Below are 10,918 nucleotides of genomic sequence, written 5' to 3' on the forward strand. Positions count from 1 at the left end.
CACAAAAAAATAATTTTTTTGGTAAAAAAATTTCAAAATTCATTGCTATTAACAGTATTTTTTTTGAAATTTGGAAGGAAGCTACAGTCCCTCCAGCCCAAATTCGCTGATGGACTATAAAACCATCAGATATGTTAGAATTTAGGCAAGAGTATTTAATAAGAGCAATCATATCTTGTTTTTACTAAACTATATATTGCAATTCAGACCATATTCCCATCCCCTTCATTGATCGCTCATCAGGGGCCACATGGATGAGAGTACATGAAGGAATTACAGCCACACTCATATTCTTCACTCCCTTGCAGCACTCATAAAATAACTAATTGTTCTCTCAAAAATATAGACCAATAATATAAAAAGCAACATCCCAATGAACACTTTTTGAAAAATGTATAAAAAAATCCGTAAAAATACAGAGGAATTCTTCTATAATTTAAATATATAGGTAAATAGATGTATGAATATAATAATAATAATTATAATATATGTATGTATGTATGCTTGTAATGAAAAAAAATTCATAATATTGTATGTATATATGTAGAAAAAATAAGTGTTCTCACTCAAAAAGAAAAACACCTGACTCAAGAAATATTAATTATCAAATTAAATTAAAACAATACACAAATAATAAAACGTTATGTTGTATATAGATATTATATATATAAAAAAAAATACTAAATCATAAAGAAAGAGATAGATTTTAGCAGCGTTTGTAGCAACGAAAACATACTATTTAAATATAATATGAAATCGTAATTTAAATAATAATTATGATTTTTTTTAAAAATGACAAATTATTTGATCATCAATGATATCACATAAACAAAATTCTCTTATTTTTTTGTATATTAGGTTATTATTTAAAATAATAACATAAACGGAATTGTAAGTACCCTAGGATTGTGGTGAATATTTATTATGTATTTGTTTTACAACTTCACTTTTTTGAAAGGTAGGGAGGGAGGTTAAAAAACGCAAAGGATTCTTTCAAAAAAAAAAAAAAAATGGCAGTGATTCATTTTTGTAAATAATTATATAGTAATACTAAATTAGAGGGATACATATCATGTCCTCGCTACCCCCATTATATCACGCAAAGAAAGAGAGAGAAAAACTCAAATTTATAGGTGCCACATATTGATAGTATAGTTTCTAGTATGAAATGGGTTCTAGTGTTGAATCGATCTAAAAAAACTGCAATCCTATCAATTTGGTCCTAATTGCCCTTTGATGGTAAACCCAACAGCTGAAATGACTACTTATTAATTCATTTCAACTGTTGAAGTTTCATCATAGCTTCTTACAAAGAGACCATAAAAAAGATAAGTAAATCAGTATTAAAACCGATCCCACACTAATAGGTGCTATTCGGCAATGATATTATAACAAGGTATTTGGAACCCAAATACAGGAATACAACAATAGAGCTAGAATAATTGAAGAGGCTATAAAATATAGCGTGAAAAAAAGTAAGGAATCAAAGTAAATACTAATTTAAAATTCACTTTTAGTTAAATTATGGTTTTACAAAATATCTAGCAACCGCTTGAATGATAACTTTTAAGCTATTTTTGTTAATTTGTTATATTTATCTAAGCAAAGGATTCCAATGACGTCAAAAAACTAAGTGACTTAATAAATTTGCTATGTTTGCCCTACGATTTTCTTGTTGGCAACTAACCATGTTCTAATAACACTGCTTTTTAGTACATTTTCCCCAAAATACATACTTGTTGGGGATTTTTCATAGTTGACAAATATAATGGGTCTAGTTCGAACTCAACCAATCAACGTTAAATAGTGACCACAAAATAACACTTTATATTTTTGAGTTAGGGCAGTAGCGTCGTGATATATATGTTATTATAACAATACGTTGATTAAAAGAGATGGGTGATTTATTATTAACCTTCTCCCCCCTTATTAATATTACGCATTATTATCTTAATTTATTCTTCTTATTGATGATTGATGGATCCTTTTAGGATCGTTGTAGGTCAGTGTATGTTTTTTTCAGGCACAAAAGTGTACATTGATGAGGAATTTGAAGCTTTCACCCCCCGAAGAAGAATTTTATACACATACTTTGAAATTTCTTTTTCAAATTTAGAAAAATTAAAAAACAACTAAAAAATAATTCACACAAACTAAATAAACAGAGTACTACTACTTTTCTATCATCATCATACGAAAAAGTATTTTAACTATTAAAAAAAAAGGCTGTTTGGGGGTGGGGACTGGTGTGAGGGGAGGTGTTGTAAGAGGGGCTGAGACATGGATGTATATATGATAATGATGATTTAAGAGTTCTTAGAGAACTCTGAGGCTTCGCTGGATATCGAGGAGTTGAGTAGAAACGGAACATAAAACATTTTACTTTCTAATAACAAAGATGCAGCGACTTGGACCTGGAAATGAGGGACAATTAATTAATTATATTATATGATGAGACCTATTACTACCTCTGGTAATCTGACTAGTAAATCGTGGACTCGATGAGGTTCCCGAGGGAAATTTTTGCGTGTAAATGCTTTTAGGCAGTTTAGGTACCGGTCGTGAATGGATGCCAGTGAGGTGGCTTTTAGGTCTGGAAAAACAGAATAACAGAATGTGTAATTAATTAGTCGGAAACAGAAAAAAAAAATTATTTATATATTCTTCTTACCTTCCTGAGATACCATTGCAATCACTTTGAGACAGACATACTCTTCCATAGTAAGTCGGAATTGTCGAAATATGGCAATGACCTTTGTGATTTTTTCCACCATGTTTCCCACATCCTGCCACAGTTGATCCATGGAAATGGGTTTGCCCATCATGGAAGTGAGACATGTTTGGAGGGTCACAAGGTTCGTTGCAACCTAATCAATAGAACACAAAAAAAAGTATCTATATGAGTTGCATTATTAATATAATTGAATAAAATTTTAATTAATATGCTTGACAAGGGGATGGGTACATGTGTTAGGGACTACGTATGAAAATCCTAGACCGGTCTGACACCCTTATTATTTTTGATGGACCGAACTCATTCCGTTCATAGAAAAATACGGACTAGTTTCGTGCTTAAAAAATCGGTCTTATTTAAAATTCGGTCGAGACCCATTTTACATATAAATGGCTTATGACGTCAGTTGTGTTTTCAAATTATGAACACGACATAATGACGTTATACGAAGGTTAAATAGAAATAACTATGATGAATTTTCCCATTGCCAGAATGAAATACATATAAATTGATGGATTAAATTTGAAAGACCGACGTATCTCCTAGAATACAGAACTCCGAATTTCTAGCATATCTTCGAGATGGATTTCAAGTTAAAAGTTTGATTCTTTTTATCTTCCATTAGTTCTAAATCTCGGAGAACACAAAAGGGCACTTAATCCGATCCTAATGAATTAAGAATTTTCATAGGCCCTAGCAATTGTCAAACTAAAAGCATATCTAAATGTCAAATACTTATATATTTTTGTTGTATAGTTATAATGTCATAATGCAATATATAGATTCTGAGTGTATATTCTGAATGGTATGTATGCAATGTTTGTTCTACAACATATTTTGTACTTTTTAGATTTTCAAGGTTATCCATATATTTATAATCTATGTAAGATCTTTCTTGAATATATACAATGAAAGTATCAATAACGGAATTTCTAGAAAAAAATAAACAATAATTATATCTCATAGTATGAGAAAGACAAAAACCGTTGCATCAAGTGAGCCCGAAAAATATCAGTCCGCGGTCTGAACCGAAAAATCGGTTGAGAAAGAATCGAAAAAAAAAAGAAAAAAAAATTAAGTGCTGGACAGAGTATCAACACTATAGGATGTACTAAGTACGCACGTTTGGAGTGTGACCAGGCTTGTCAGAACCTAATCATTTAAACAATTATAGCAGGTCCGTACTTGAAATATGGACGCTTAGAATGATATGAATAAGAAAACGCATGCAAGGAATTGATTATTCCTTCCATTAACTGACAAGTTGTGTGTATTGACACCCCTCCCAACCCCTAAGAAAAACAAACTCCATCGAAAAAAGTGTTGGTACTGAGAGGGAGCCTGCACCCTGATGACAACCAAGGACCTAGCATGAGTGATGAGCTTGGGATTTGTTGCATCCAATTGACTGACAATGCCAGGCATATGTTACAAACAGGGTACAGGCTCATCGTTACTAACTACATCGCTTTCTGGATCCAAATGGGATGCTACATTGGCAAAACAAAGTAAAGGTTACACAGTACATTTTAGAGACCAAGATTCCGTTCTGGCTGGGACCAACTCGCTCGATTTTTCTTTCTGTCTACATGTTAGGGTCTGCTGGACAAGGGGACCGAATCTAAAAGCTCTCAAGATTTCTGTTGATGATCATTGGAACTCCATAAGACCCAATTGCATCATTACGACCTGCCATTATGAAAGGTAAATGATGTTACATTGAAGATTAGAAATGGCTCAACTAGTCTTGTGTCATGATTCATTCTTTCGAGTCCAGGTAGTGTCGGATCTTATTTATTCGGTCTAGTCCAGTCTTAGGAACGGTCCTATGGGTCCTTAGTATTGTCAATCATTGGGACCGGTCCTTGGAATTTTTCATAAAAATATCGATATGTACTAATATTATTGCACGTGCATATATTGGAAAAAAATATAATTTTTTTCATTATCATACACCATTATTGTTACTTAGTTCTTTAATTTATTCTATTATATAACGGAATAGTTTGGAAAAAGGAAAACCACCTTCATGGTCGTCACAAGGGATAGATTGTACCTTCTTAGAGGACCGACAAGTGGGATTGGACTCGAGCGCAGTCCTAAATAAGGACCGACACAACACCAGTTAGTACTAGATCCGATTAAAAGAAGAATAAATACAATTTAGCAACGTCATCGAGGAGGGAACTTGATAAGCTTTTGAGGGACTGGTATGCAGCAGCAGCACTGAACTGACGGACACAAAGCATTGTTCAACAGATGTGCCAATATCTGTTGAATACCGTTTCGTAAATGTAGCTCCCCTAATTTCCAAAATAAAACTGATTCCAGATTCAGAGTGCATATTTTATTAGAGTTGCATTATGAATGCAAGTAAATGGATATTTAATAACTATGTTTGGAGGAGATGGATTCATTCAGTATCTACATATGTAGGAGTATGGTTGAGGCAGTCATATTTTGGTCTCTCCTCTTTTTCCTTCGTGTCTTATTTTTCCAATTTTTCTTCCCCTTCCTTGTTTTTCTCTGTGTTTATTTTTATTTTTAAAGGTCAATGATCTACAATAAACCCCTTTTTATGTATGTATGCTGTATTTTGCAGGAGGGGGAGGCATAAAAAGCCGGCAGAACGTGGAGTGAAGAGGAGAAACTTATTTGTTATCGTTTTTTTATTATTATTATTATTTGACTGTTTTTTTCTCTCTCTCTCTCTCTCTCTTTCTTCAAACAAGTTCAATGACTACTACTACAGAATCGACTTATTCACTATATATATATATATATAACTTAGTTACTCTCTTCTCTATGTAGTGTACTTTTATGTTGCGTTTTGTTCGTATGAACAACTACTCTCTTTCTCTCCTTCATTCTTAATATAGTCTTCCATCTAAACAACTGCAATCCTACTAACATAGCTCCTCTTCTACACTTTCTCGACCTAATTTTGCAACGACAACAACACACACACACATCCCTTGCTTTGCGGAATCAATTAACTCACCTCCTGATGTAATTCCACTTTTTCCCCGTCTGTTCTCGTTGTTCCCATGCGTTTGGAGCCATGAATGGCTTGGTACGCTGAGGTGGTGAGTACTAGGAGCTCATGCCATTTATGAGTAAGGAGTTTGGTATGAACGTCCACTGGGAGATCTCGATAAAAGGGTAGTCGACGCGTCCATTGCACTAATTTATACACAATAGAGTCTCCGATTTGGCAAAGCTTTTGTTGGAGATCCGCTGTGTTTTGGTTCAGGAGCTCACCAATATTCTGGAAAATTAAATAATGTATTTAACATATCATGAGAGAGAATAGATCCCCTTAATAACTTACTTTGAGTGTTGCAATGTCCTCAAAGTCATCACAAATAATAAGTTCGTTAATCAGTTTACTCGACTCGTCCGGGGGCGAGTAGGAGGGGTCATAGAGTCTTTTATCCAGAGGGCCCTTGGAGAGTCCCCTATACTGACGTGGTATATCTGGGGATCCTGTAAGAGCCGCTCGTAGTATGTTACGACCCAAATTGGTGCCCCCATCCGAGTCCCCTCCATTGGAAGAGGAGGATGAAGAGGAAGGGAGATCAGGAAGGACCTTGGAAGGAAGAGTAGCAGAGGAGACCACCATCTTCTCATAGTGAAGAGGAGCATTCCTACCATTGCCAGGAGGAAGGGCCGTCATGGGAGGCAAGAGGGCACGAGAGGAAGAAGTGTTGTTGATGCTGTTCTCGCTCTTGATAAGGAGATGCGGGTTCGATGATTTACATGGAGACCCGCCACCCCCGACTACACTTTTATTATTGTTCATAGTGGCGGTGTTATTATTATTACTGACTGAGGAGGAGTTGGTGCCTGGCCCGCAGGTGCTGGAAGGATTCATTACTCCAGTGCCCCCGCTGCTACTATTGGCCCGCTTATGTTTTTTGTACTTTACCTGAAAGAAAGTAATTAATTAAATAAATACATATAGATTACAACTAATGAGTGTTAGACATTAATAACTCAAGAGTGGTGGTCAATAATTAATATATCCCCCCATCAACTAAACAGTTCTCTCTTCCTCCTATCCTGATGTCAGAAATGTCAAAAGTTCATTGCCCTTCCTTCCTTACACTCAGTTACGTAGAGTTCAACAGCAGCAGCTCATCTCATCATTTCTCTCTCTCTCTCTCTCTATTTTTAATCAGGAGCAAAAAGTTGAGGAGAGATCAAATATCAAAATAAAATCATATAAGAAAACTACCGTTATTCCTCCACTGAACGACATTTTTTATGATTATTAATTTATTTAGTAGTAGACTTCTTTTTCTTTTTTTTTTTTTTTAATGCAATGCGCTCACTCCCAGAAAAAGATCATGATTTTTTTACTTTACTTTTCTTTTTTTATATGTAACATAGCAGCCTGCTCTTACAGTATCTTTTTGTAACGGGACTTTTACGGGCGCTCCCACTCGAGAAACTCTTTTCTCTCTCTCCGCGCCCTCACAAATGTATTTGTCGATGTTGTTGCCTTAGAGCGGCTCTCAATGTCAATACTACAATAGTTGTACATACTTACTTGCTATTGAAAAAGAAGGAAGTAAAATAATAATAATAATAAATAGAGATGAGCAAATTGAACTTGTACGTTCGTTTGTTCGTTCGTTCCTTCCTATGTACGTACATTGAAAGGAAAGGCAAAAAAAAAGAAAAGACAAAAAAAGAAAAAAAAGAAGAGAAAAGAGAAAGAAAGAAAGAAAGAAAAATTCCCAGACAAGAAATATTGCAATTATTATTCCATTCCCTTTTACTCGCTCCTTCTCTTTCCCTTTTTCTCCCCTCACAACAGTTGCGAAAATGTCTGTCAAGAACTGCAATATTTGTTTGTTAACAGACGAAGGACTTGCTATTTATTTGCTTATTTCATCAGAGAAGGAGAAGAATGTATTCATATTCGTATCCTTAATTTCTCTTTTAGTTAGATAAAAAACCATATTTCAAAATGGTCAAATCTATTGCGCAGGCGCAATTATATACCAAAAAGGAGGGAGAAAACGGGAAGGAAAATAATAATAAGTTGTTCGGAGGAGAGGGTAAAAAGAAAAGAAAAGAAGAAGAAAACCGTTGACCATTGCATAGCTAGAGCTAGGGGATTGACATTTGAGCACACATCATTATTGAACATTTTCCCAAAATAAAAAAGGACATAAAAATATAAAACTACTTATTCAAAGGAGGAGGAGGAGGAGGAGTGAATTCAACAAAAAAGAAATTTCCCTACCTTATACATGTTGTAAACGGCTCCAGAGTTTCTTCCTCCAGGCATTCGATCTTCTCTAACGGCTAATATATATTTAATAATAATTTATGGATGAATTTAAGGAATACTAATGAATTACCAGCAAGGACCATGCCTTTTTGAAGACACTTTTGAAATCGACAATACTGGCATCTATTCCTTTGAGCTTTATTGATTTCACATTCCCCGTCGGCAACGCATGTGTAGATCCGCTTGTTTTGCACAGTGCGTTTGAAGAATCCTTTGCAACTAATTATTATAATTGAGATGAAATAATGATGAAATAAAGATGAATGACCCTTACCCTTCGCATGTAATGATTCCGTAGTGAAGCCCCGTGGCTCTATCCTCACAAATCATGCAAACAAGACTTTGCTGCGGTTGAGAAGAGGGATTATTGTTGTCTCCTGGACCTCCGGATTGGTGGATGGGAGGTGGATTATTACTATTAATATTGGCAGTTGAAGTAGGAGTGGAAGAGTCAATATGGAGTCCTCCCTTGTTATCCATTTCTAGGAAAGAAGGCGTTGATGACGACGGAGGAGGCCCCATTTTGTCAAGGAGTTGAGATCGATCCCCAGCCCAGAGTTTCTCCATATTCATGGGAGATGAACGCCTGGAAGGGGGAGGTGGAGTTGGAGGCTCTCTCTTTAAATTGAGAGGCTCTCTTTTGATAGGAAGGCCTCCTCCCAGAGAGAGGAGTCCATCCACGGCAGTTTGATGATCACTATTGGCCCCGTCAGTCCAAAACATGGTTTTCACACCTCCCGTCTCCCCAAGAATCACTGTAGGTTTAGTGGAGGAGCCTGGGCATGAAATAGGCTGACCTCCATGATGGGAGACGGAAGAGGAGAGGTTATTTTGCTGCTGACCCTCAACGTTGTTCCCTATGCTGTAGCTACTATTGGTCGCAACAGCCTTGTGAACCACACTTTGATTCCTTTCCGAGAAGGATGCAGAAGAGGGTGAAGTAGTTGTAGAGGAGGAAGAAGTAAAAGGGAGGCGGACGGTCATGGGACTGGGTCCAGAGAATAATACTGAAGAGCAGACAGAGCTGCTGATGGGGTGATGGTGAGGATGAGAATCTATGGGATGACGAAAGTGATGATGACCTGTTGCAGACGCTGCAGAAAGTATCGTTGACGGTAGATGAGGATTTGTCGTCGTAGAGAGTAAGAAACTGTTGGGTGGACTGACAGAGGACGACATACACGTCGTAGATGATGAATTGGGTGGATTCCATCCCTGAGAAGAGGGTGGTGGTAGTCGCGGGGGTGGTAATGGAGGTGGTCGAAGAGAAAGAGGCGGCTCTGAAGGCTCCTTTTTGATCAAAGTATGGGCTAAGGTAGTAAGTGCATAGTCTTCATCACTAAGATCCCGCGGTTCAACTTTCTGCCTTTTCAATTTCAGATTATGAAATAAACTCATGGCTCAGAGCGCATTTTCTCATTATTTAATGGTGGAGAAGGAGGAATTCGGAAGAGTAGGATCTGGGTAGAGAAAGATAGAGGCTGGGTACGCCTAATACTACTACTCTATTGAAGTCTGTTGTAAAATATAATTTGGGATTGAGGATCCTTCTTTGTGCCTGAAAATGGGAATGAAAGAGATTTCATTTTTACATCATAGTTTGAAAGAAAAAATCATTTATAAATCAGATGTAGTTTCTTTACTGCTAAAAAGCTTTAATACTAATAACTAACTAACTTTAGCTCTTACGTAAATGAAGGGGGGAGAGAGAAATGAAATATGAAATACGGAGAAAATAACATCCTTGACACATTTCCCTGACATATATATATATATAAACTGATTTCTTCATATGTAAGGCCCCCTAATAACGACGTAGATCATTATTAGTTGAATATTCAAAAATAAATTTGTCAATAATTAGGATGTACGAAAATAATTTCTATGGTTTAAAAATAAATAAATAAATATAAATAAAAAAAAGGGAAAAGCGCCCTCTAGACAACAAACGCACTGCTGCAAAAAAAAATAATAATAGAAAAAAAAATTTCTTTTTTTTCTTTTCTTTTTTCTCTCTCTCGTTTAAATAAAAAATAATAACACTAAAAAAGGAGGGAGGACTTTGGAGGGCATCGACCCTCCCAAGTCAGTCTTGAGGAAAAAATCTGAAAAATTCTCAATAGTAAATATAATAAAAATGCATGCATACCTCATGAAATACATTTTACTATTGGTAATAGTGGTAGTCGGGGACGTCGGAGTATCAGACTCGGAGTCGTGGAGTAGAATGATGATTGACTAATCATTATCATTGAATAATATACTCTAATAATTTATTATTGTACTTTGAAGTGTTTTGTTTTTTGTCTATTAGTTGAACAAAATAATAATATTAATATAACATGAATTCCGGACTACTTTTTTCAGTAATACAAATACTCTTAGTCGGTGGATTTCGCATTTTTTATTTGAAATCTTTAAATATGCAATTTAATGATGAGACACAAGCCACTAATTCACTCCTCACTACTTAAAAAGAATTTTATTTGTGGGTTGAATAACTGAACAGTGAACTATTAATAAATGAACTAATTAACAAATAATAAACAATCAGCCTTTCAGAGAGAAACGAATATAAAAAAAAGGGATCCTTCCACCTCGTCTCTACGCTGAAGAAATTATAACTGAAGAAGAATCAATTTTTTTACACACTTTAAGGTGAATGAACTCTGTTTAAAAAAGAAGAAGAAAAAGCGTGCGCTCCTCCCTATATGCCCTTTCTTTTTTAAATCGTTACGTCATTTGCGTAAGCCATGTTATTTATTATTCTTATTAATTTGTTTGTTGCCGGCCAGCAAAATTTTTCTTCTTTTTTTTTCTTATTTTTTAAATTTAACTGTGATTATTTTCGGGTCATTTTTACATAAGTATACTAATCATTA

The 10,918-nt window shown here is 35.4% G+C and overlaps 1 protein-coding gene across 1 annotated transcript; it reads right to left on the reverse strand.

The window, feature by feature from the left end:
- Positions 1 to 1,886: 1,886 nt before the first annotated feature.
- Positions 1,887 to 10,662, reverse strand: LOC121126040 (hormone receptor 4). The gene is made up of 9 exons (XM_040721331.2): positions 10,186 to 10,662; positions 8,311 to 9,594; positions 8,107 to 8,255; positions 7,989 to 8,050; positions 6,066 to 6,662; positions 5,736 to 6,002; positions 2,672 to 2,867; positions 2,469 to 2,593; positions 1,887 to 2,414 (listed from the first exon to the last, which is right to left on the reverse strand). The coding sequence occupies exons 2-9, from the start codon at positions 9,432 to 9,434 to the stop codon at positions 2,307 to 2,309; spliced, it is 2,628 nt and encodes an 875-aa protein (XP_040577265.1). The 5' UTR covers positions 9,435 to 9,594; positions 10,186 to 10,662; the 3' UTR covers positions 1,887 to 2,306.
- Between the last annotated feature and the right edge of the window lie 256 nt (positions 10,663 to 10,918).

This window comes from Lepeophtheirus salmonis, chromosome 11 (assembly GCF_016086655.4).
Source record: "Lepeophtheirus salmonis chromosome 11, UVic_Lsal_1.4, whole genome shotgun sequence".
Classification (NCBI taxonomy): Eukaryota; Metazoa; Arthropoda; class Copepoda; order Siphonostomatoida; family Caligidae; genus Lepeophtheirus; species Lepeophtheirus salmonis.